The 26,767-nt window shown below is 39.6% G+C and overlaps 2 protein-coding genes across 6 annotated transcripts; one reads left to right on the top strand and one right to left on the bottom strand.

Annotated features, from left to right (window-relative positions):
- Nucleotides 1-2,552: 2,552 nt before the first annotated feature.
- LOC122022438 lies at nt 2,553-7,623 on the top strand. Its single transcript, XM_042580443.1, has 5 exons — nt 2,553-3,139; nt 3,312-3,758; nt 4,612-4,682; nt 5,029-5,538; nt 6,030-7,623. Exons 1-5 carry the CDS (start codon nt 3,028-3,030, stop codon nt 6,753-6,755), a joined length of 1,866 nt encoding a protein of 621 aa, XP_042436377.1. The 5' UTR covers nt 2,553-3,027; the 3' UTR covers nt 6,756-7,623.
- A 191-nt stretch (nt 7,624-7,814) lies between these two features.
- Nucleotides 7,815-25,199, bottom strand: LOC122022437. 5 transcript variants are annotated; one of them, XR_006122975.1, is made up of 6 exons: nt 21,896-25,199; nt 21,178-21,785; nt 20,846-21,055; nt 17,764-18,035; nt 17,478-17,626; nt 7,815-8,109 (listed from the first exon to the last, which is right to left on the bottom strand). XR_006122975.1 is itself a non-coding variant. In XM_042580441.1 (6 exons), the coding sequence occupies exons 1-6, from the start codon at nt 25,032-25,034 to the stop codon at nt 17,563-17,565; spliced, it is 4,224 nt and encodes a 1,407-aa protein (XP_042436375.1). In that variant the 5' UTR covers nt 25,035-25,199; the 3' UTR covers nt 17,272-17,562. The 5 variants fall into 5 exon arrangements, 4 of the variants coding, with proteins under 4 accessions (XP_042436375.1, XP_042436376.1, XP_042436373.1 ...); XM_042580441.1 differs by lacking the exon at nt 7,815-8,109 and having other exon boundaries at nt 17,272-17,626; nt 21,896-22,411; nt 22,481-25,199; XM_042580442.1 differs by lacking the exon at nt 7,815-8,109 and having other exon boundaries at nt 17,272-17,626; nt 21,896-24,662; nt 24,753-25,199.
- Between the last annotated feature and the right edge of the window lie 1,568 nt (nt 25,200-26,767).

Raw genomic sequence — 26,767 nt, 5'->3', positions numbered from 1 at the left:
AAAGAATGGAGCATAGGAAGCCAACGCAAAAGGGTTGGAAAAGAAGCTGTGCCGGATAAACAGCTCAAGGAGCCTTCAAGCTGCCTTGAAGGCGCCTTCAAGGCTGATGAAGGCGCCTTAAGCCTGGTCAAACAGTCCGTTTGCACAGCGGATAAAGTTTTATCCGCTGACCGAGCTAGAGGCGCCTTAAACCTTGTTAAAGGCGCCTTGGACCCTTGGGATAGGATTTCCAGGACCTATATAAAGGTTCCTGGAACTAAGAAATAAAAAATAACTCAAGCAATCAATTGTGTAGCCATTCCTAGCAATAGTTCTAAGCTTCCAAAGTGTAAAAGGCTTCTCCACCTTCAGTAAAGGAGATTCTTTTTAGTGCGCTTCTCATTGCCCTGGATTAACAACCTCCTTGGTTGTAACCAGGTTAAATTCTTGTTTCTTTTCTGTTTACTGCTTTATTTACTATTGCACTAATTGAGTTGAAAGCACAAGGAGGGCATAGTTTATTTTTGTTTTCAGCAATTCACCCCCCTCTTGTCGGCCTCCGCTGCACCTACATTGCATACTTACATATCGGAGATTAAGTGATCTAGAGATGATTAGATATTCAATCTTCAATTTTGTTGAATGCTTAGATAGTTGGAATTCTATCTCAAGTTATGTCTTTATAATGACCGGAGGGACTATATCATGGAAAAGAGCTAAATATATGTTAATAGTCACTTCCACTATAGAGATAGAGTTAATAGGTACTATGAAACTTTCAACCATGGGATATATATACAGAACCTTATCACAGAGTTATATATCATTGGGGGTATTGATAAATCATTAAGGATCAACTGTGATAATAAAGTTACATAATTGTATTATAAGAATAATCATAGTTCGTCGAAATCTAGACACATCGATATAAAATTTCTTGTGGTTAAAGAAAGAGTTTAAAATGATCAAATTATGATAGAATATCTAAGGACAGATTCCATATTAGTGGATACGCTCATCAAGGACTTGTCACCCAAGGTATTTCATCAACATGTGCTGAGTACGAGAGTTCTTCCTTTTGATGAATAGCAATTTTGTATGAATCTGTATCTGTGTGATGCTCTATATTAATGAACACATATATTTTTTAACTTAGTGTATGTACTAAAGTTTTACATGTATATATGGTTTTGACTATCTGAACATGAGGACATCATGATTTGCTATTGTAGTTTTGCATATATTTTGTAAATATTATGTGACTCAATTTTGAGTTATAATGTTGAATTATGATTTACTATTACAGTTAAGTATAAGATTTTAGTAAATATGATTTAGACTTAGTTTGGATCATAAGAAGGACTTATTGAAAATGAGCACGTATAGATTACATTTTGTGTCATTAGTATAGTACATGTTCACATTTGATCTATGTTTTTAACGATATTAATATTGTGATTGTTGTTGGATTTTGTTACAGTTATAGTAACTTTGACTTCTTTACTTCTGTATTAATTGATTTAATGGAACAGATTATTTAAATGAAAACTTAATCTATAAAGCTTTGGCATGTTGAGCTCAACTAATGGGTTGTGTAGTTTATAAGGGATCAAGTATAACCTAAGTGGGAGATTGAAAGATTAAGTCCACATAGATAAACTACATCTAATTAAGTCTACATGGGTGAGCTTAATCTCGATAAGATGGACTTACATTTGATTAACACACATAACTAATTGTTATTAAGGGACTAAATATCAATTAAGTGATCTAATGTTTTATACATGAAGGATGTTTAAGATATTGGATGTAGATTCAATGTGTAGATCCGTTAACCCGGTTTATTAACATTAATGAGTTGTTAATGATGTATAAATTTTATGTGGATGGTCCCTATAGAATGAACTTGATATATAAGTAAAAAAGCTCATTGATTAGAGCATCTTCTTTAACTCTTGGATTCAAGAGAGCTTCTACTTTTCTCCATTGAGAAAGACTGGATTGCCACCCACTCCTATAGAAGATCATTCCATGCTTACAGGAACTCTGACGAATAATAAAATCAATAGTTAATGCGATGAATTTAGGTTAGATTGTTCGTCTATCGTTGTTTTCTGTTTCTATCCAATGTAGAATTATGGATGATGACAACTAGATCCTTAGAAGTATCATATGATTTTGTTTTGATGTATCTATATTGCTTTTACTATGATTCACATTTTAATCGCTATAAGATTACAACTACTTAATATATTGTAACAATTATAAAATTATAATTGTTATAATATTATAATAGTTATGATTTTATAATTACTATGATATAATTTTATCAATAATATTTATAATTGTTACCACATAAATATTTTTATAAAAAGAATTAAAGAAGATCATCATAAAAAACTCATTTTTGAATTCTGCCAAAAACAAATAATTATAGCATTTACAACTCATGTTAATTTAATTTAATTTTATTTTATTATTATTATTTTTCGTACCGAAATTAATTTGTCAATTAGATGTAGTGTGAGAAACCCAACAAGTCGCTATCTACAAAGAAGCCAAAACCTAAACCCGAACGCCAAGCGCACCACGCACTTCCCGATTCCCCATTCTCTTCCTCCTCAAGTCAGACTATAAATTTTGGAGATCTGAGGTTTTCTTCTCCATCCAAAACCCCCCTTTTTCCCCATTTAATGCCCCCAAATCTCTCTCTCCTGGCGCAGCGAGTCAGCGGAGGAGTCGGTCGCCGCCCCCCTCTCCGCAATCCTCTGCAAAATCCTTCCTTTTTTGCCCCCCTCCGATCTCCGCCGCATTAATTGCCCGCTTTCCTCGCGATCATCGTCTCCGCTGATCCGCTGATAATGGTGCTGCGCGTGCCCTCTGCCGACAAGGTGATCTCCGCCCGAGCCCCCCTCGCTGCTGCTGCTGCTGCTGTTGCTGCTGCGCATCATGTCAGCGCGCGCCTTTTGCAGAAGGAAAGGTCGCGGCTTTCGCTCTGCTTGTGCGCCCTTTGAAGCTTCGTTGTGAAATCGGGAGCTGTTGCTCGAGATGGAGGTGGATGGTGAAAAGATGCAAGATGAGGAGGGGCTGCTGTCTTCGGAGATTAAGAAACAACGGAAGAATCCGTCTCAGGTCCAGATCCTTGAGAACGCGTATGCAGGTGAGTGGCTCTCTTGCTTGTCATTCTTTTTTCAGCCACAAAATCTGATTTTTTTTCTTTTCCCCCCTTCTTCTCTTTTTCAATTGGTTGAAGAAGAAGAAGAAGAAGTTTGTCTTCCACTTCAGTCGACTTTTCTGTTTTTTCTGATTCGTACTCTTTTTGATCTGTTTAGCGGCGTCGAATCCATCTGCTGCCGCCAAGGAAGACTTGGCCAAGTTGACTGGGTTGGACTACAAGCAAGTCCAATATTGGTTCGGCAATCGCAGATACATGGACAGACATGGCCCTCGGAGGTACAGATCCAGATTTGAGGGTGAAGAGAGATGCATGAATACGGATGGTTTTTGCAGTCCCAGCTTGAGTTACAACTCAATGTCATTTGCTGACTCCATGGCTGGAACTGAATCCTCAACTTGTAGGAAATCTGAGATGATGCAACCGTTGATGGCCGCAGGTCCAGTGGTGATGTCAGTCGATTTTGGCACACATTTGCCACGAGAGCTGCAAATGATCGTTCTACACGTTGAGAAAAAGCTAGGGCAGCCTGTGAGAAGCGATGGACCAATTCTTGGTGTTGAGTTTAAGCCTTTACCACCTGGTGCTTTTGAAGCTCCATTAGGTATCAAGATTATTCATGATCCTTTTTGTTGTTGACGGTTATTTTACCCATGCAAAGTAGCTAGGACAAAGACAACTACAAATCCCATATTGATCTTGCCAATTCTTTTCATAATAATGGTTCATGTTTGTTATTTGTGTTTGTTTATGAATATTACAGGTGTAGACAAAGCTTATTATTTCCAGCAATGGCAAAATTTGAATTATTGGTTGGAAAGACATGACACTGGCTCTAATATCCTATTTAATATATTCTTTTCGGTGTATTGTAAATAAGTGAAAAAGTTCTTGTATAGAAAATGTTGGCACATGGAGAATTTACAGGAGTGCATGCACTCCTTTCGTGTTCAGTTTGCTTATTGAGTTTTAAATGCCTACAAAGTACATATTAATACTTATGTTTCGCATTGCTGGCTTGATTGCATTATTAGAACCATATCTCTGACTTAGGCTGGTTATAAAAAAAATGCAATCCACATCCCATGTCTGTGGTAAATTTGACTATGATGGCTTTTGAACAATTTCTGAACTTGAAGTTTAATTCCTTTCATGGATTCTCTGTAATTAACTTGGACTCTGGTTTGTTATCCTTTGTTTCCAAGTTTGAAGTTAACACAAACAAGGTGTTATATGCACATTTAAACCCAAATAAACCTTCTTAACTTTATATATGTAGAATATGGAGCCACACTATATTATATGTTATGGATATGCCAGTACTTACTGAAATATCCATTTCTAAATTTCTAGTCCTTTTAACTCTTTTAGTAGCCATAACCTTTACCTATTGCTTCTACAAATCATTTCCATTCTTGTTGCTTTAAGTTTCTGATTTCATCAATTGGAAAATGCAGCACAGCATAGGGTGCCACAGCAGTCTTGTGATGGAAAAGTATCTGAAAGACAAACTATGAAATCAGTCAAGGTCTTCATCTCTCTCTTGGTTTAATAGATTACCTATTTGCAACTTGAATGTTTATTTAGTGCCTTGAATTTGTTGATTGATATACAACAACAACAACAACAATCAACCTTATCCCACTAGGTGGAGTCAGTTATATGAATCTTTTCATGCCATTGAGCTATATCTCCTATTATATCATCATCTATACTTAAATAAATTTTATCTTGAATTTGTTGTTGATTGATATGAAATAGAATTTTCAATCAGATATTAGCTACTACTCCTGGTTGGCTGAAAGCGTTACTTTTAGTTTGGCTTGTTAGACAAGAAATTTAATTGCAAAACGTTTATCTTTTTCCTTCTACAGCCGCACACTTCCTTGCCCACTTCTGATTGTTGTCTAGGGACAAACTTGTCTGATGGTGCAACACTGGTCAGTCAAGATGTTGATGCACTTAACCTTGATGGTTCTCCCAGGGATCTCCAGGAATATCAGTTTTTTCCAATACAACCGAGCTGGATAAATAGTAATGGAAGGGTGAAGAAGGCTTGCCTTTTATCTTCAGTAAATGATTCATTTTGTGAGGTGCCACAACCATCTTCTGGAGGACAGAATTTCACTGAATATGGATATGCATCTTCAGCATCTCCTTGTCAAGGTCAGCAAGTAAATGGTACCAATCAATGTCCAAGAGACAAGAGAATGAGCATTTCTTCAGATTTAAGTGGCAAGCCAAAAGCCCCAAATCTACTGTATGCAACAAGTACTGCTTTTGATCTTCAGTCCAGGAATCATCATTCTATGCAAGTGGACAATCAGCTTCTATCATCTGACAAAATGATTACCTGCCATCCCAATGAGTGCACAAGGGAGAAGGTATCTTGGGCCATGAATATGGTTTACCCTTTTTGGGGTTAACTTTCATTTATTGATAATTTTGATGTTGTATTCCCATAAACAAAGTTAAGCTAAGAGAGATAAATAGGATATGTTTAATAAATAAATACTATTTGGGTCAATTAAGAGATGCAACTTAGCTAGAACGTCAAATTTTCATATGGATACTTATCATTGTTGTCATCATCACTTCGTCATCATCAAGTTATGTTGGCCCCTCCATTTTAGTCGACTAGTGAATCTTATCCCTTCATTGAATTCAATGTGTATGTTAGGAATATTTAAATTAGTTAAATTATCTTTTACTCCCGACAACCAATGTTTTTTTTGGCATCCCTCTGACTCTTACCCTTTCTTCTCTAATAGATTCTACTCTAACTTCATTTTATATGATAACTGTGATGTTTACCTTAGATTATCCTGCCTTTTTTAAAAATATTTCTCTTCTTAAATGTTATCTGTAATTGCAGATACAATTATCGGTATCTACTGGTAGCAATGATAACCTGCAGCATGATTGTACAAAAACTCATACAATGATTGATTCTAAGAAAGAAAGGGATTCAAGTGTTGCTGATGTTGGACTTACCAAGTTAAGACAAGAGGATCATGGTCAAAGTGGAGATGATACTAGTGACCTTCAGAAGGGAAGAAGAGAATATCAAAACTCTACTGTAGTAGTTTTTGAGGAAGCAGACAACGGGAAATGTAAAAAGCGCATGCAGGTTGGTTGTCGACGTGCATATGGTCGTTATTTTGTGAAGCCTCGAGCAACACCAAAAAGCAGTAATATAATTGAAGGAGATTCAAGGATGAGCTATTTCAGCAATAATTGTGCCAGAACTCTCATTGCTGAATGGATTGAACGAGAAAAAAAGGCGGTCTATCTTGAACATGACAATGAGAATGCTCTCTCATGGTCCACTGGATCTGATTCAACTTGTAGTGAAGGATTTGATGATCTGGTAACTGAAATTGGAAACTGTGATGCCCAGATCAAATCTGCTGATCATTGTGTCATGTATACAAAAGGGGATGCTGTACACAAGAATCAGAATGGGCGGGAAGTCATGGATGTTGATCAGAATATCATGGATGATGAGGATGGTACCGATGAGGAAGGCTATAATGAAATGAAAGAGGATGCTGGGTTCAAGAATACGGCTTCACCTCTCTCTTCAGAGCAGACTGTTTAGCATGCACATGCAAATCTGTAAATATGGAAAAACCCATTGCATTGAATTGCTATTGCCTTTGGTCTTTTTCTTGAATTCTTGTTTTCTGGACGGCTATGGTGCTGTCTACTTGCTCGAACTGCTTTATATTGAAGAGGAAGGAAATATAGTTTGGTCAAAGGGACATTCAGCAATTGCTTTGCTCTAGCAGCTGGTTAGTATTCTACCTTGGAAGCTATTTCTGGTATCAGTGTCAAAGTAGCCAAAGGTATTGTAGCTTGTACAGATTACGGTTCTGTTATTCTCATCGCGTGAAACTATTCCGCTATGCTGTTGAATAGCTTTCTTATGGTGCTTCTAACAGCAAGCATTGATAACCTTATGCATAGGCATTGCCTTCTTTGGTCAAGGAAGACACAGCAGCATGTACACAGAAATGTATCCTCATGTGAGGGAAGATCGACCAATTGTGTATGTATCAGGTTTGCATTAAGATTAAGGAAATTCTGACTAAATAAATCTCACATAGCCAGTCAGCAGCTAACTTTTTATATCAAGGATATGCTTCCCATGGTATTATGATTTAATTATTCGGGAAGAGACTCCATCCTTATTAAAGTTAAAATGAGCCTGCAACTTCAACTAGAATGTCTAAGGGGCAGCATTCTCCACTCTCTCCTTGTAAGGCCACGAAGAAGATGAGATTTCAAAATGATATAGTGGTACCACGAGATTGTGATTGCTCAGTGTCTCGGTATGAAAGATTTTAGACACCATGTCACTTTCACGAACACCATGTCAACAATTTGTAATCGGTTGATACATTGTACCAGTAAATTATGCTTACTAACTTGATTTCTTCTTGTGTATGTAATATCAGTTGAGTCGACCATTTTACTTCATTGTTTATACTGTTCCATCTACCACCTTAGTTCAGGTTGAAGCAGGGTAAAAGAGCTTTGCACCTCGATACATTCGAAGAAAAACAAGTGAGGACTTTGTTCTGCATTGCGAATGTCAGTATAATTTCTAACAATTTCTTTCTCTTTCTCAGTACTTGTTCTTGCTCTTAGAAAAAATTCTTTCTTCCACCATATGCTTATGAAATTTCCAAGTTTGCCATCATTTTAATCTTAAGTGCCCTCGTGTACTAGTATCAGTTGCTGTGCCTGTAAGATGCAAATTTTCCCATTAGTGTTGTAAGGATCATGGAAGTTTAGGACCCAAACAGCATCTGAATGTCGTAAAGCACAATCATAAGACTGTTAAAAACAATGCAAACTTGGTCGCAGACAGGCATCCATCTTGTGTGAGTGTTAGTGTTCCTCCCGAGCTCTGCCATGGTTTCGGCTGCTGCCGGCAGCATTGCCATCATCTGTATGTAGATCTAGATGGTTAGGGTTACTAGAATTTAAGGCAATCAGTTGGTGCATAAAATAAGGAGTTACATCAGTATGGAAATCCTTGGACTTTTATATATATATATATATGATATCATACCCGACGATTCTTGTGCGACGAGGGCACGATTTCATTATAGCAGTTCTCCGTCATTTGTTTTTGATAATTTTTTACCTTAGTAGTGCCTCATCAGAATTTATAAAATTACACATCTATCCCACTCATAGTTTGTAGAATCGCGATCCTACGTAGAATCGATTTAAGGTCAGGATCGGATCGGTCAGGATCGGATCGTAGAATCGTACGATCCTACCAAAAACCCTTAAAATCTTATCATACATGATTAATAATTAGAAAAATACTTAAAAAACTCATTTACATATAAATAGATAACTAATTTTGCATATATATGCAATCATTTACACTCAACACCTTAGATTACATTACTACATGTACAAATTTAAATTAACTAGTAATTTAACTACTTTTCTCACATAGTAATAATATTTATATTTTCATATCATAAAATGAAAGAATATAAAATTTCTATTAACACAATAATAATAATACATTCAACGTCAAAAATATTTTCTTGGTTTATAAGATGATCCAATTTAAAGGCCAATAAAGCACCTAACGTACATAACAAAAGTTATTGGATCCTTTGATTCAAATATGAACGTCGAAAATAATCTTCTAAAGATTGGTTGATGTCACACAATACTAGACAATAGACATCCAAAAATTCATCATTTTGGGGGGAAAATGACAGAATATTATTGATAAAAAACTAACTCAAAAATAATTAAATATATGTTTAAATAATTTAAAACCCTAACAAGATGAAAAAATATAATAATAAAAAATAAAATCTTCTAGGCATCCGAAAAGGATTTAAATAATATTTTTTAGGTTTGAAATAGGGTGGTTAAGGATAAACTTTGAAATTTATTAAAGATCTCTGAACGAGCTTTGATTTGATATATTATAGGCCCCGTGGTTCAATCCGAGTCAAGAGTTATGACCTCTCAAAGCTTCCACCGATCCTGCTCCGATTCTGCTCCGATCCTGTTACGATCCTACCGATCCTGTTCCGATCCTACCGATCCTACCGATCCTGCTGCGATCCTGCTGCAAAACTCGATTCTGCACGATCCTGGATCGATTTTGGGTCTTAGGATCGTAGGATCGTACGATCCTACGATCCGGATCGCGATTTTGCAAACTATGATCCCACTAATGCAGTATGCATATATCATATCTCTCTTCCGACACATGCATTGCTTATAGCAACAACATTTTCGTAATTATTATAACTATAATTATTTTTCACGTTGTTTTGTAACTGCTACAACTATCATCTTTTTTATGTTATAATAACTACAGTTGCATAGCTACTACAACTACTATGAATCCGTAGCTGATATAACTATATAGTAAACTTTTGAATGTCACAACTTTTGACTTAGATATAAGAATGAGATAATTTTTTTTTTTTTTTAAAATTATAAATCTCTGAACATCTTATTATATCTTTTATTATAACATCCTAGTAACTATGAGATATAGATGCTTTAACATTAAGCGAAATTATTTTAATTTAATCAAAATTATAACAGATAGAGCACAAGTATAAAGCTTTTTAATATTTCAGAGTGGAATGTCTTAGAGGGATTGCTAAGGTGATAACTTTGCCTTTTGCTCCAAAAAAAAAAAAAAAAAAAAAAAAAAAAACTATTTAACAACTAAGTTAAATTTTTTAAAACTTAAGTTAACAATTACGGTCATAGTTGTGATAATGTTAAAATGATTTTGACTATGCGCGATTTTAATTAAATTTGAGTAATTTTAATCAAAGTGATTAAAGAAATTATAATTATAATGCTTTATTTGTTATAATTTCTGATCCGGTGATGAGGAGGGCCCGGTCAGCAGGGTAGTCAATGATATGGTGGAGGTCAAAGTCAAGTTGGTCAATGCCCCGGTATTATCGTCCGATCGGGTAACCCCCTTTCCCGACTGGGAGGAAGAATCGCCGAGCCTACATGAAGCAGATGTTAGCACAGCTCGGTCATGTACCCAGCTTCCGACGCTCAAACAGACAAGGTATGTGCCGAGCGGCCAGCCCGCTCGGACTCACATCGGCAAAACAGTGACGACCGAGCAGACTACATTCAGACATAGCTTCTCCATTCTGCATAGCAGCGGAGTCCAGACGGTGGGATGTTGGCCGAGCGGCCATTCCGCTCGAGCCGAGGACAAGATCGTCCGGACGACCAATAGCTGGTCGAGCGGCTCTTCCGCTCGGCCGGTAACAGACAAAAGGAGGATCAGAGGATATCCTTCTGGAACCTGTGTCACTGACAGACGGCATGCTTGGCGGCACGGTCAGGCAGAAGATCGTACGACGGAAGATTCCGCTATCTTGTCAGAGATATGCTCGGATCGTTAACGTATAGTGTGAAGGACAGTTTTCTGACACGTCTCTTCAAGGTATGCTTTGAGGAGCATGCGCGCCTCGAGAAGCATGCACACGCTCCCCGAGAGTCCTATATAAAGACTCTTAAGTTTCGACAGAGGTATGCATAATCTCTAATGTAGCTACAGTTACCCTGCCATTTTGCTTCCTCGTTTCTTCTACATCGCCGGTGGTTAACATGAGCGTCGGAGGACCATCGCAGGGGAACCCCTCCCCGGCTCGGCACTGACGTGGCTGTGGTTGCAAGTTTCACTGACGAGAAGTCCACCAACGGTCAACAGGAGCACCACGTCCCCAGCATCCATCGCCTCGACTCTCGGACAGGATCAAATTTGACGCCGTCTGTGGGAACGCATCTGCATCCGAGCCAAGAAAATAGAAGAAGCTGGACGACTTTACACCGCGACGTTCACTCAAGAGGAGCTCGACGTGCTAATACAAGCGCGAGCGGCAAAAATCGTCGAGCGGCGACGTTAAATGAGGGATCATCATCAAATCGTCGAGCGACAACGTTAAACGTGGAATCATCATCAAATCGTTGAGCGGCGACGTTAAACCCCAATCTTCACCAACGGTCGAGTGGCGACCTTAAACCCTGATCTTCACCAACGGTCGAGCAGCGACCTTAAACCCCGGTCTTCACCAACGGTCGAGCAGCGACCTTAAACCCTAGTCTTCGTTAAATCGTCGAGCGGCGACGTTAAACTCGAGTCTTTACCAACGGTCGAGCGGTGACCTTAAACCCCGATCTTCACCAACGGTCGAGCAGTGACCTTAAACCCCAGTTTATGTCAAATCGTCGAGCGGCGACGTTAAACCCCAGTCTTCACCAACGATCGAGCGGCAACCTTAAACCCTGGTCTTCACCAACGATCGAGCGGCGACCTTAAACCTCAGTCTTCACCAACGGTCGAGCGGCGACCTTAAACCACAGTCTTCACCAACAGTCGAGCCACGACCCTAAACCCACGACTTCATCAAATCGTCGAATGACAACAATCAAGCGCAAGTCCTTATAAATGGTCGAGCGGCGACCTTAAACCCGAGAGGTACAACCCTACTGATTTTATCAGCGGTCGAACTACGACCTAAGCTCGAATATACTGTCCGCTCGGGATGATGCAGTCAAAAACTCGCTAATAGCGAAGAGAGCAAGACAGACTGGTAGTTATGTTGATTGGGGGATTAAAAGTGAGCATATGAGCAAGGAAAATTTGCAGAAAATAAGATCTTTCATTAAGAAGAAGTGGAACAGTCGAGCGGTTGGCGTGTAGACATACTTCAAACATTTTCTTACAAACTCTTCGCCTCACTCAAGATAATCGAAGACGTCATCAGGCATCGAGTCATTGAGCTGGCTCCGATTGATGACGCTGCCAGTCAAGGCCTCGGGGAGGTGACCGTTCGCCTTAAGCTGACCGATCGTCCTGTCAACAGCCAATTCAAAGGCTCGGACGATCCGATGGACGACCTTGTCGGTGAATTGGTCCGAGCAGAGGTACTCCTGTTTCATCACTACAAATCGGCTCGGTTCGTCTTGTTAATAGACCGTCAGGGCAAAACGGGAGGCCTCTAGGGCATCTTCGGCATCCTTGAGCTTCTTATTCAAAGACTCCTCTCCAGCTACTCGACAGACGCGCTCAGCGATCAGATAGTCCTTAGCTTCTTTAAGCTTTTGGGCGAGCCGCCAAGCCTCCTGGTTCTTTAGTTCCAGGTCGACGATGGCTCGCTGTTTCCTTGTGGCGGCCAGCTCGAGCTTTTTATCGTAGGTCTTCAATTGTGTCTCGATCTAGCCCAGCCTGATAGTCTGATCGGCAAACTTCTGCTGCTCAACCATAAGGAGTTGTTGGGCCTTCTCCAGATCGGCCTTTAGCTCGGCGACCGATGACCCTTGGGACGAGGACGCTCCGCCAGAGATCTTGAGCTTCTTGAGCTCGTCCTCTACAAAAGCAAGGCACTGATACATGGCCACGCTCTCCACCCAGTACTGCTAGCACAAAAAAATAATAATAAATTAGCCCCGATCGGAGGTAAGGCATAAATTGATTATTGAAAAACGTACTCCCGTGGACATCTGCAGATGGCTGTTGCCGAGCTGCCCGGGAGACATCGTGGTCGCTCGAGCCCTCGCCTCCTCCCAAATACCGAGGACTGGCCCGCGGATCAGAATCTTGTGTTCAGGGATGGTCGGACGGGCGCACTGCTCAAGGTAGTCCTCCGTCGGAAGGTTGAGAGTCGCTGTCACCGATCGTCGGGCGCTCGGGTCAGAAGAGGAGGAGACCGCTAGACCCGGAGGAGCGGCAGTAGACGCCGGATCAATCCTGGACACCAGTGGTCTTCGTAGGGTTTGGGGCGGCGGCAAAAATGAGACCGGGGGAGCAACAATGGCCTCTGACGGTGGCTCGGCTAGAGATGGTGTCCGATCGGACGAAGTGGCTTCCACTGTTGGGGCAGCCACAGGGGAAGAAGTGCCGACCCGCTCGGCGGTACCCACGACCGAGGTGGCGGATCAAGAGGTGTTTTCCGTACGGCGCCTCTTGCGCCTAACGAGTGGCAACCCATCATCTGAAGACCCGGTACCTTCGGTCCGAGCGATGGGTTGTGCCTCTAGAGTTGGGAGCGGCTCAGCAACTTCTTCGATGCTGGCTGTCTGAACGGCAGTGGGGGTCTCCCCGCTCTCGACATGCGTGCCTTCGTGGGAACCGATTGGCGTCAAGCCAAGGCTCGCCATTTCCTTGGCAGTGGTCGCCTCTATCTCAGCATCCTTCAGCTTCATCGGTCGGTCGCACACGCTCGCATCATGATTTTGCCTGCAAAAGGAAAAAAAAGCAAATCAGTTAGACTCTAAAGAAAGGAGCCAAGAAATTTCATACCTAAGCCGCTCGGGAGCCTCGTGCGAATCGGACTCAGCCTGAAGATATACATAACGCCCTCTAGCAGCAGCTTGTGGATATCATATTTCTGACCAGCCAGCAGGTTCGCGGTGTGAAGGTAATCCGGTCGGCTCTTGTACTTCTTTAGGTCAGGCTAAGGTGGTAGTCTGACCTGGCATTGGGTTCGGAAGCTTGGCCGTTTGAGAAGTCGCATGAAGAAGAAATACTCCTTCCAATGTTATTTGAAGTGGGCAACTTATCAAAATATATTATACCGACCTGAGACTGAAAGAGACAGGTCCCCAGCTCGGATTGCTTGGGGTAGTAGAAATAATGAAAGACTTGAAGGGTCAAAGGGATGCCGTGCAACCAGAACAGGACAACAACGCCGCACAGCAAACGAAAAGAATTTGGGACGAGTTGCAGAAGAGGAACACGGAAATAATTACAAACTTTGATGACAAAGGGGTGGATAGGAAATCAAAGATCGGCCGCAAACTGGTCTCGGAACAAGCAGATGTTGTCGTTCGGCGGGTAATTTGCCGATCTGACGAAGAAGCCAAAATGACCTCATCTCATGATCATAAGGGATTCCAAAGGCGTTTCTAAGAATTTCAGCATCGAACCTGGTCTCCATGGTAGAATACCATAACCCAGGCGAGGGGTCCGACGACTGTGAAGAACTGAGCATTGCCGGAAAATAAGAAAACAAAGAGTTCGACGGAGAGACATACAAACAGCAAACACCGTGAGCACGGGAGAAATACAGACAGCTACGAGGGTCGCAACAAATCGAAGATAGGAAGTAGAGAGGATTCGAAGGAGCTTACAGAAGAGTAGCCGATGTTGGGGAGAGCAAGCGGTCGCCGGAGCACTGGTCACGCAGAGGAACGCCGACAGCTATTGCGGAGGAGGCAAAGTAAGAAGATGAAGCCACCGCCGCAACTTTATAAAGCTTGAGCTCGGCCGACCAGGGCCGTCCGATCTAGGTCACAAAAGTCGAAGCATAGATCCAGTCGTTGAATTCAAACCGCCAAACGTCACATCAATGTCTGTCGCTTCGAGCGTGCGGTGACGACGATAATGACACGTGGCACACGCCTACAGGGCAGCATTTAATGAACGTCATTAACAAACGTGGGTGCGTGCTCGGCTTTAATGGAGATGATTCACACGAATTCCGAAGGGAATCGGATGATGTCAGCGTTGACCGCTCTCAGCCAAGGACAGAAACTGCAAATTGCTCCAAGTGCGAGTGTGCGAAGTACCGATCGACCTCAATGAACAATCTCAGGGCTACCCGACACCCTCGGGCAGACCGGTCGGGGTCCAACCAGTACCACGGTCGATCTGCCAACCGATCTCCAGACTAGCTCATCCAGTCAGTCGGACTTGCAGCCTCTTCGACTAGACTTGAGGGGGAGGCATGTGATCCGGTGATGAGGAGGGGTCAGGTCAGTAGGGTGGTCAATGACATGGTGGAGGTCAAAGTCAAGTTGGTCAACACCCCGGTATTATCGTCCGATCGGGCAACCCCCTTTCTCGACTGGGAGGAAGAATCGCCAAGCCTACATGAAGCAGATGTTAGCACAACTCGGTCATGTACCGAGCTTCCGGCGCTCAAACAGACAAGGCATGTGTCGAGCGACCAACCCGCTCGGACTCACATCGGCAAAACAGTGACGACCGAGCAGACTACATTCAGACAGAGCTTCTCCGTTCTGCATAGCAGCGGAGCCCGGCCAGTGGGATGTTGGCCGAGCAACCATTCCGCTCGACCCGAGGACAAGATCGCCAGGACGGCCGATAGCTGGCTGAGCAGCTCTTCCGCTCAGCCTGTAATAGGCAAAAGGAGGATCAAAGGATATCCTTCTGGGAACCTGTGTCGTTGACAGACGACATGCTTGGCGGCACGGTCAGGCAGAAGATCGTACAACGGAAGCCTCCGCTGTCTTGTCAGAGATATGCTCGGGTCATTAAGGTATGGTGTCAGGGACGCTTTTCTGACACGTCTCTTCAGGGTATGCTTTGAGTAGCATGCACACCTCGAGAAGCGTGCATGCACTTCTCGGGAGTCCTATATAAAGACCCCTAAGTTTCGACGGAGATATGCATAATATCTATTATAGCTACAGTTACCCTGTTATTTTGCTTCCCCGTTTCTTCTACAGCGCCGGTGGTTGACTTGAACGTCGGAGGGTCATCGCCAGGGAATCCCTCCCCGGCTCAACACTGACGTTGCTGTGGTTGCAGGTTTCACTGACGAGAAGTCCACCAACGGTCAACAGGAGCACCATGTCCTCAGTATCCATCGCGTCGACTCTCGGACAGGATCAATTTCATTATGATTATAATTGCTACAAAGTAATTATGATCATAATTACTCATTTTAATCAAAGTAATTTTAATAAGTTGAAATGGTTTTAATTAAATTGGATCATTTTTTTAATTTACTTTAATAATTGAAATAGTTAGGATCATAGTTACCACAATAACAACTACCATAAAATTATGGAGCATAACTTTTTTTAGTAAACGAAGATGATATTTAGTTTTAAAAAAATCCAAAAAATCGTTCACTCAGATGATTCGAGTAATAGTTTTGATCCATTAGAAGCTTCAATTTAGAATTGTAAATGTTATTTTTCAAAATTAAGATGAAATTATTATTATTATTATTAATTGGTACAAGTTATTATTATTTAGAACTAATCACCTCCAAAATTATTTGGCTTAACCTAGATAATTGGTGCCAATTAATAATAATAATAATAATAATAATAACATCGACTAATCTTGAAAGCGGTCAGTTCAGTCTCACGAAAATTTCCTACTAGTCATCAGAATAAATCGAGAAACGCTCACAGCGGATAACCCATCGACACAACGTTCTTAGATTAACCACTCATTAAAAAAAAAATCTTCCGTTAATTCACAAGTTGAGACTCGATCCTTAAATATCTAAAAAATTGAAAAAACATCCTATCATTGCACCATTACCCTTGGGGCAACTAAGATGAAATTATTATTATTTTTTAATTGATTCTAAATATCTAACTTATGCCGATTAATTTTAAGAGTAACTGGCACGATCCTACGAAAATTTTCCATAGGCTATAAAAATAAATCAAAAAGCATTTGCAACAAATGACCTATTAACCCAGTGTTCTTAGATCAACCACCTATTAAGAAAAAATCATTCATTAATTCATCGAAATTAAGGCTCCATCCTTAGATGAAATTAAAAAGGCACCTCCCGCTACATCATTGTTCCAAGGCAACTAAGATGAAATTATTGCTTCATGTTGTGGACGTTATGTTAAAATGGAACAATCTTGCATGCCCTATAAGTAGATTATTGCATTCCATAGGTCTGATTCGCCTCATAATAATGATTAATGAGCTCCTCGCCCGCTTTGTTAAGCCATGCTATGCGAAAAACTTAATCTCACTTATGATACGGCATTCGAACTTTTACTGAAAACTACATTTCCGAAACAGAGTGGTGAGGCTGCAGAGAGTCCCCGGCTCATGGAGTACAAAATAGATAAGTCGATAAATCAATGCTCAATTACTCAAACGATCATGAGTGACCAATAAGGGAGTCAATAACATCGATGCTCCAAAGATAAGTAAAAGAAACTCGATTCCTCAATCAAAAGTGAAGATAAAGATACAACCATTTCTTACGAATCTAAAGGCACAATAAGAGAAAAGGATAACAAAGAAACTGTGAAAAAGATGACTAAAACGAAGAACAAACTGTATAAAAGAGAGCTCATCCTTGTTTCAGCAAATTCAATTGTTAATGAAATTTAATATCTATTTAGAGTAGTTTTCTCTCTTAAGAGCAAACTGGTAAATTTCAACTAAGTAGCATGCAGGGTGGTAAAAACAATGGAAATTGAACAAACCTAGACGCTAACGTTTACTCAATGGATGGATCGAAAAGGGCAAGAAAGTGAAGGAATGGGAAATAAAAATGCTTACATTCAACATAAGTGTATCTATGGATGCACTTTCAGTCGGGATTTAAGAACAAGAGCATTCTGCACACGCTTGCGCATTCTACCAATCATGATGACTCGGCTGGATTTGCATGTTTTCTAGTCTTCTTGCGTGTTTTTGTTGACCGTCTGCTAGCAGAAGAAAGAAACCAACTTGAGAAAAAAAAAGTTCACAATCTCTGCCAAAACTCCATTGCAATGCAAGGCGGTATTGTATAGCGGTAACGATATTCAAGCTAAGAGTAAGCATAAATTGGGCAGGGGAATACCTCTTGGTGGATTTTTCAGCAGCAGCAATACCCTTCGTTAATGTGTTTATACTTCCTTTCTTGGTGGATTTTTCAGCAGCAGCAACCCCCTTCATTAATGTGTTTACATCAACTGATCGCTCATGCATGATCTTATCATGATAAAACTTGCTTCCAATCTCTGTTATTTCTTCCTCTACTTCTTCCAGTGTCTGGTCCACGTTGAGCTTGATCTGCCCATTTCTAATAACGGTCACACTAAATCCATTGGCTTTGGCTTCTCTAAAAGCATCCTGCAATGAATTTATCAGTTTCATAAGTGACAACAATACTTCTAAGCATGGTTACAGAAGAATCACTGGGAAGAAAACGCACTGTAAATTTGGCTATCAATTTATATCACAACAACAAGACCTCTTAAGCTGATCAGATCATTTGAACAAGGCTCTTAAAATTGATTTAAAATTTTCATAGTGAGGAACTCAGTCCAATGGTCTCCAGACAGGAGTAGCAGGGAGAAGATGATTTATGTAAGTTTGCTATTAGTGATGTACTAAAAGTGCTTTGGTGCTAACAAGCACTAATGGAACAATTCTAATGCCCACAAGACAGGAGCAAGTCAGGCAGATGGAAAGGTTCGACTCCATCTTTCAGTTATATTTGGTACAAAATATTCGAAACTAGCAACTTGCAGTCTTAAACATTTCGAACAATCACCCAAACATGATCAACACATTCAACATAGGATGTTGCACTGGGTTCTCAGTAACCTATGATTTCTTGACAGACAATTTTCCATGCATATGAGTCTAAATACAAGAAAGCATATAAAATTTAAGAACATAGAACCTATCCAAGAATGAGATGTCATTTTTGGGGATTAGAAAGTCGAGAACTGTGCATCATCTTCCAGGTTCTCATAAGCAAAAAATAGAAAGTAGTGCATCTCAATTTGAGGTTGCCTATAGGAACTGCACTGGTTTCCCATCACAAACAGCAGCAGCCGAAGCTTATTTTCTGAAAAAAAAAAAAATTAGGGTCTATGCATACAGTTCATGAGACTCCAATTTTGGTTCATTCATGCCAGCACCAAGAGGTAGACAATTCTCTTTATAGGTATTGAGAAAAGAAATATTTAATTAGACCCTTTATAGTAGTTTGAGCTATTGAGATACATAATTGATAAATAAAGTTTCACATGTATCAACATCAAAGTCCAATGTTCAAATCTTACCTATCAAAGTAAAGTAAACTCAGTATTAAGGTCTCTCATAACAGCTAGATAGATCTTCCAATTTACACACCAGCTCTTCTGTAGGATTGTCATGCTAGAGAAGATCAGGAAAGAGGTTTGGCCAAGAAGGATTGCAATACGGTATCTCTCTCTACTGCCATTATTCAAGGTTGGCAGGCAAAGATCTCGTTTCTTGATCCCAAGGCCTTATGTATTGCGCTTGAAATTTGCGTTCACATTATCAGATGTTGCCATGTGTCTGAGCCATGACATTAACCATGAGACAGACACAGTTCAACTATGTCAGGTTGGGTCACAAATTGATGACGTGGTGGGTTTGAAGAAGGCAGGCCACTATTACAAAGGCAACGGAACAGGGTCATGGTGGGATATGCATTGAGCTTCCATTGCTCAAAACACAGTGGTGTGACACTTGAGCCGTGCACTGTTTATCTTGTCCTTGCTTCTTCCACAAGGCACCACGAGACTATAAATCTCTTCACAAATGAACTGGGACGATTGGATGGAAAACTTCAAGAATCCCATTGGCACTTTAAAATTTAAGTTGTCCACCTGTCAAGTAGCTTCTACAAAATCTATTCACAAACCTGGTAAGGGACTAGCCACTACCTTGCATGGACGCCATGAGGCTCTTAGCATTGTGTTCTTTCCACCAACTATATAAAGTACACTTCAAAGCTGCAGGTCAGCTTGTCGAATTTGACAATCAGGCCCATGAGTAGGTGCAACTGAACCACTTATGTGTTCTTTCTCATAACATAGTAGGGAAGACCAAGCACATTACTTGTGTTGGTCATCCCATACATGAGCATCCTTGTATGCACCCACATGTTCGGTCAAGTCAAAGCTCCCATCATATGTGTACATACCAAATACTTGGATTTCTTCAAGATAGGCTTCTCCTAGATCCCATATGAGTAAGTTCACTGCAGCCAATGCCTCCACTCTACTGGGTTCAGAGTGGCAGGTCAGGAAGATGTTTGTCTCATCCCTCCAAAGCGGAGTGGGTCATACCCTACAGGGTACCTCGAACTCCTCTTCTAACCTATAGCTGGCCATGCCTTGAGCCTCTTTCCACCATGTTGTTCATCAATCAGAGTTGTGAATTCATGCAGATCCAAAGTTGCCTTGTCTACTGTTCCTTTGAGGTTAATGGCTCGACATGAAATAACCACTCCGAGTTCACTGATCGATGTGGTCCTTCTCTCCAAAATTCCACATCCACTGTGTTCCCCTACCTAGTGCACTAATCTGTTAAGGTCTCGTATAACATAGGTAGACCTTGATTAAGGCACTGGAGTAGGTCTTATATAGGGAGATTAGGATGGCTGAGGAGGGTTATAATGGGGCATCACTATCTACTACCACTATTTATGACAGCAGGTGAAGACCCCATTTGTTATTCCAAAGGTCTAATTATAAGCTTTGGAATTTGTCTTCACACTATGAGATGTTGCTGCATGCTCAGGCCATACCATCACCTAGAGATAGGAAGTAGTTGGGTTGACGTCAGGATGGACCATGGACTTGCAACATAGCAGATTTAAAGGAGGCGAGCCCATTATTATGAAGGTGGCGCAACGGGTTCATGGTGACACTCAAGATTCAATTGCTTGAAATAAAGTTGTGTGATTATCCTGTATCACCCACCTACACTTGGAGGAGTATTAAGAATATAAATAATTGGTTCATGATTAGTCATTCAACTTTAATAATATTTTTGCACAAAACACCATATATAGTGTGCTCATAAGAAAAAGAATGTCAGAACAATTTTATAAAATCAACTACAAAATAAGGGAAATTACAAAAAACATGGTTAAATACAGATACTAGAAATTTTGCTACCTTTGGAGGCCGAGCAACAACAAAAGCTTTACCACTTCCAAGCATATCCATGTGTGCCTGTAAAATATAGCAGAAGTTCTTAGAGTCTCCCGCATCCTCAAAAGCAATCACATGATATTGCTTCGGGTTCAGTTCAAGATCCTCTGCCATTTCGAGTGAATAAAATCCCACTTTTGGAACACCTTCTTCAATAGTATATAGTTCAAGGCACTGTAGACAGTAATTTGAATCAGAAATAAATAGTAAGCAGCTGGCAATGACAGTAAAATCAAAATGACTAGACGAATAGCTTATGAATTCTATGAAACTAACAAGGTCAAATAATCATTTACCAGAACACATGGAAGATCTAACCACCATAAGTAATCTTCTTCTTTTTCTTCAGCATATTCTCTGTATTTGCTGACAACTGCTGGTACACCGAACATTTCAACTTCCCGTTTAACCTTCTCCAATTTCTTTTCAATGTACCTACGCCTTCTTGTGGGCATCTTTTTCATCAAGTCAGCCATATCTTGAGTATCTTTCTCAGTGATCCATCTGTCCAAATCCTTTCCCATCTCTCTCATAATGGCTTTAATCTCCGGATCTTTCTCTGCATTATAAACTTCAAGGAAACCTTGTGACCATTTCTTGGTATGTTGCCAATGTTCTTTTCCATTCTTTTTTCCTGGCCTTATATTACCATCACTGCTCTCAATTACTGATTTAGATTTCATGGAAGATGCATCTAGTGACAACCTTCTGATGCCATCGACTGAAGAACTGGAAACGCCCTCAGAATTAGGCAAATTTTCTGTTTTTTGAAGTTTGATTTCTGCGGCATCCTCCTTAGTAAAGATTGGTTTTTGATATCTAAGAAATTCAGGATTTCTGTCAACTGGAGGGGCTTTCCAGCGGGGAATTATTTTTTCCAGTGGATCATGCAAGCTGATACCATCTGATTTAAAGAAACAAAAAAATAGAAATACAATAAATCCACAATATTTATCTGAACTTAATAAAGTTTAGATTACATGACATGGAATTACAAGAAATGGATATAAACACCTGCTCCATAATCAAGGTTTTCAATTCTGGAGTGTACCCATTCATGGGCACGTAAAAGCTCTCCGTTCACCTTTTCAACTTTGCTTTCTAATCCCTTGAAGAAGAGAATCTTATCTTCAGCATCCATAGAATCAAAAGGATCCTTACCTGCCAGTTCATTGTCTCGAACCTGAAATACAATTCGCTGCAACCTTTCATCATTCATCCATTCAAGTTCATTGTCAATGTCTGTCAACCTCAGTTCACTCATTTGGGCACTCAAATTTGGTTGCTGTTGCATATTCTCTTTCGCTACCATGTAATTTTCCTTGAAGCCAGTCCTTATTTTAGCAATCACTGGCTCCAATTCCTGAAAGTTCTCTTCAATCCAACTCCTTCCAGCATTTAGTTGTTTTCCTTCATCAGCGAAGCCAATCTCACCAGAATTAGTACTTGAATTTCTTGGACTACTGGTGTTCTGACCTTTATTTGAAACATCAAAAGCATTGGTAGCAGACTGTGGTGGTTCTAATTCTCCTAACATATCACCAAATTTAAGATTAGTATCCAGTGTTTCTGTAATGGACTGCAAAGAAGGGTCAAAACCTGATAGAGTAGAACTTTCATCTTGATCCAACTTGGATGTTCCCACCACCTTACTTTCTGTAACTAGAGCAGATTTATCAACTGGAATTTCTGACTCGTTAAATTCAAACTGAAGCCGCTGTGTCTCTTTAGTAAACTTGTTCATGTCCTTCAGACCAACTAGTTCTTGGGGTTGACCTAGTTTATCATCTTTAAGAGGATTCGTACTCAATGTCTTCACCTCATAAGTACTGGTTGCAGGGTATTCTAATTTTAATTTGTCATTCAAAGTGCATCCATCCCTCTGATCCTCCACAACTTTTTGTTCCTCACTCAGATCCCTTATTTCTGGAGTGCTTGAATCAGTTTGCAAATCAACACTGTTTACAGCCTCAATAAACATCTCTCTCGAATTCAATTTGACACCAGTCTTAGAATCAAAAGGTTCAAAAGATCCACTAACACTGCTGTCTGTGACAAACAGTTGATCAGTATCATCAGACAAACCATCAAAAATTCCCCCTCTCATTTTGTAATTCTCCATATCCATAGTTACCTTACTTTTCATAGCATCATTCACATTTCCTTTATTTATGGAAAAATTATCTACAGTAGGTCTTTTAAGAATAGGAGCAGCAATAGAGCCATCATCATAGAGATCCTTGCATGAATCAACATGGAAATTTTCTGATGTTTCAACCAAATTAAGGTCTTCAATGGTTCCAGGACTTTCGTTATTCATACCTTTATCCTTATACAAGTGATTCAATGAACTAACTCCGGCTGATTGCCCCCCATCTTGCACTTCTTTGTCAGACTGTAACATATCATATAGCACAACATCTCTTTTGGCAAGGAATTCCCTAGCTTCCTTAACTGATGTTATGATTCTTGGCTTATTTTCAGATCCACTTCTAGTGCAAACTTCAGTTGAGTTACTACTGTTTATTCTCTCTTCAGCAGCAGAACTATGCAAGGCATTCTCTATGTTTTTGGTGTCAACATTATTTGATCGAGCTCCGCTTGAATATCTTATTGCTTCCTTCTGGCGGTCATCGTCATTGTTAATTCTGTTATCATTATCTTGTAGTGAACTTGATGATTCTTGATAGCTAGTACTGCTTAAACGTTCAGGACTATTATTTCCAGACAAGCCCTTGGTCTTTCTATCCACATGAAACTCAAAGCCAGTATCTTGATGCATATGTGGATTCTTCATGTAAGTTATATCAACATTTGAAGCTTCGCCATTAGATTCAATTTCTAAAACAGCATTCTTCTTATTAACAAGACGTGATTTATAATCATTTGGTGACACAGAATCAACTTCAATTTTCTTAGAAGTTTCAGGTTCAGAAATATCCTGCTGCTCTTGTTCTCTTATCCTCCTTGCCATTTCTCTAATTTCTTTTACTTTCTCATTAAAATCAGGAGTTTGGACATATAAGTCACTAGATGAATTTATCATGAATGATTTCTCTGATGATGTTTTTGCTTCGATAATGCTCTTCATTAGTTCATTCTGATCCAACTGTGGCCTATTGAACACAGGCAACTCAGGTGTATCATCAAGAACTTTGATGCTCCCCTTCTCCATATCCTCCCTCTCCATCCGAAGCTTTATCTTTCTCCTCAGCATTTCCGCCTCTTCCCTAGACAATTCTACTTGCTCATTCTGCACAAACAACTTCATTGTGGCCCACAGAACGCAGAAACCACATAACAATGTGAAAGCCCTATTAGGAAACATCTTCAAAATTGGCTGAACCTGAAGAGAGACTGAACGAAGACCTTCAGAAAAAGATGATTTCTTTTCATGTGGAATAAACTTAACCACTGAACTATTTTTGGGAAGTGCATACTCTCCACTCTCTATCATTCTAGCAATAAGATTTGCACGAAAAATCTTAGAATTTGTAACAGTAGACTCCTCCAACTCATCCTTCTCTTCAAGAGACCATGCATGGACTCTGCTTCTTTTAATGATTTCATCCTCATTCACAAAGACATTAACAACCTTCTTATCCGAATCTAGATAAATCGTGAATATATGACCGGCCCCTACTCCCCAAAACTCTGAATCCACCTTGTACTGGTCAACCCAATTCTCCAATTTATCCTGCAAAGCAGATTTAGTTTCTGGCAAACTCCCACCCTCGAAGCATAGTTCTTTGCTCACTTCATTCTTGCCCTCAGCATCCATCTGTGTGCAAAATCCCTCCGCTTGATGTTTGCCATCCTCGGACGGCTCCAAATCAGTAACTGAATCCAGAGAGTCAGGAACTCTACGCACCTGCTCTACAGGAGAAGGAAGAAGCTTATCCCTCAGCGTGTTGCGCCGCTGCCTCAACGGCCGTTGTAGTCGTGCTGAAATTTTCAGAATTCCACCACTGCTGTTCCTAGCAATGCACGGGCAGGCCCAAGATGGGAATTTTCGGAAAAGAACGGAAGAGCTTCCGCCTTCTGTCAGCTGATTCTTCTTCAACGGAGCCGATGCGGAAGGAACTGACCTGGAGGAAGAGAGTCTGCAGAAAAAGTTGGTACCTTTGAGCCATACCGCGGCGGAGGCATCCATGGGAGGAGGCTTCCAGGCCTTGTGGGAGTTGTCTTGGTGAGGGAAGATTGCGCATGAACGGCGGGAGCGCCGGCGGAGGAGATGCTAAAACCCCGACATAAACACCCGGATTAGGGCGAAGATGGGGCGATCAGATTGGGTCGTGTCAAACCACATTTTCAATGAATTTTGATCATTCATATTCAATTTTCAAGTTATCATTCTTTTATTCGCCCATAAGGGCAAAAATTTTGCTACAATTGATCGTTCTTATATTTTCGCTTCAGCCTAAAGAAAATAGGGAGTATTGTGTAAATAATTGGAATTTTTATGAGATTTAATGAAAAAATATATAAATTTTATAAGAAAAAAATGAAAAGACATGAGCATTCATTAATAAAAAACCATTAAATTAACTCGACTCCGTCATAGATTTAATCTAAAAATATCATTACTTTTGCCCTCAGGCTAAGGACTATATGATTTTCATCTATGTTAGGTGTATTGCGAATTAATTTCCTTTATTAGGAAGATAATTATAGGATATTGCGTCGTTCGTATCAATAATTTTTTTTTATAATATCGAGGCTACTATAACATAACATCTAACACAATATTTTTTAGTATTGTATTAACAATTTATTTTAAAGTTATTTTAATGATGTTTAAATAATTTTGACTAAATTAATAAATAATATTTAAAATTTAAAATTTAATTACAACTATATAGCAGTTACCTAAATAGCTACAACTGTTTAAAGTGATTTTGATAGATTTAAAATTATTTTAATGAAGTTCAAGAAATTTTATTCAAATTTGTAAAAAATATTTTGATATAATAACATTTTATATATAGTAATTTTGATTAAATTGAAAATCTATTTTTTCATATTATAGCAATTACTCATTAGGTGCATATGATATAGAAACTAATTACTATAACGGGAATTTATAATTTAGAGTTTAAAATTTTAAGATATTTTTATAACAACTATCTAAATACCTCCTATAACTATTTGACAATTATTTCAATTAAGATTTTGATAAAGTTTAATAATTTTAATAAGATGATAAATAATATTTTGATATAATATTATTTTATCTATAATAATTTAGATTAAAATGAAATAGTCAACTTTTATGTGTTGTAATAATTTATGAGTAGTTAAATGTTCCGGTAGCTATTGAGTAATTCTCACAATAACATTGAAAGAAAGAGTATTTTTTTATTTAAAAATTTGATAGAAAGTCCTTTTAATTTTATTTTTAAAATGAAACATCCCTTATGACGATTTGTATAATTTGGAATGATGTTTTAATTTTTACTCAATTTTATATATTAAATAAATATTTAATAGAATAATAATATTTATTATTAGTTGAGTTCGATAAAAAAAAATTAAAATTTAAATAGGCTCGTATTAAAAAGTTTAAATATAATTAACATTTTCAATAAAAAAAAATTAAATCAATTCGATAAATATGTAAAAAAATTTAAACACGTTGACTCACCTTATTTAGCGTTCTGGTCAATTCGTTTGACTACGAGCTCACAAGATCCCGACCAGAGCGAAGTCTGCGAAGACCATGAACACAAGCTCACCGTTGCGCTCAAGATTCACCTCTTTATCTATTCTGCAAGTTCCTTGCGGCAACTGAGGTAAAGGAGCGATGGACGATGGTGCCGAATTTCGTATCAGATCCTCATCTGATCGTGTGTTGGTGGGACTCGGTGCCGGTACTCACTCGCCGTC

This window comes from Zingiber officinale, chromosome 9B, assembly GCF_018446385.1.
Source record: "Zingiber officinale cultivar Zhangliang chromosome 9B, Zo_v1.1, whole genome shotgun sequence".
In the NCBI taxonomy this organism is placed as follows: Eukaryota; Viridiplantae; Streptophyta; class Magnoliopsida; order Zingiberales; family Zingiberaceae; genus Zingiber; species Zingiber officinale.
The sequence above is the reverse complement of the archived record's forward strand: the minus strand, read 5'-3'. Positions and strand labels throughout refer to the sequence as shown.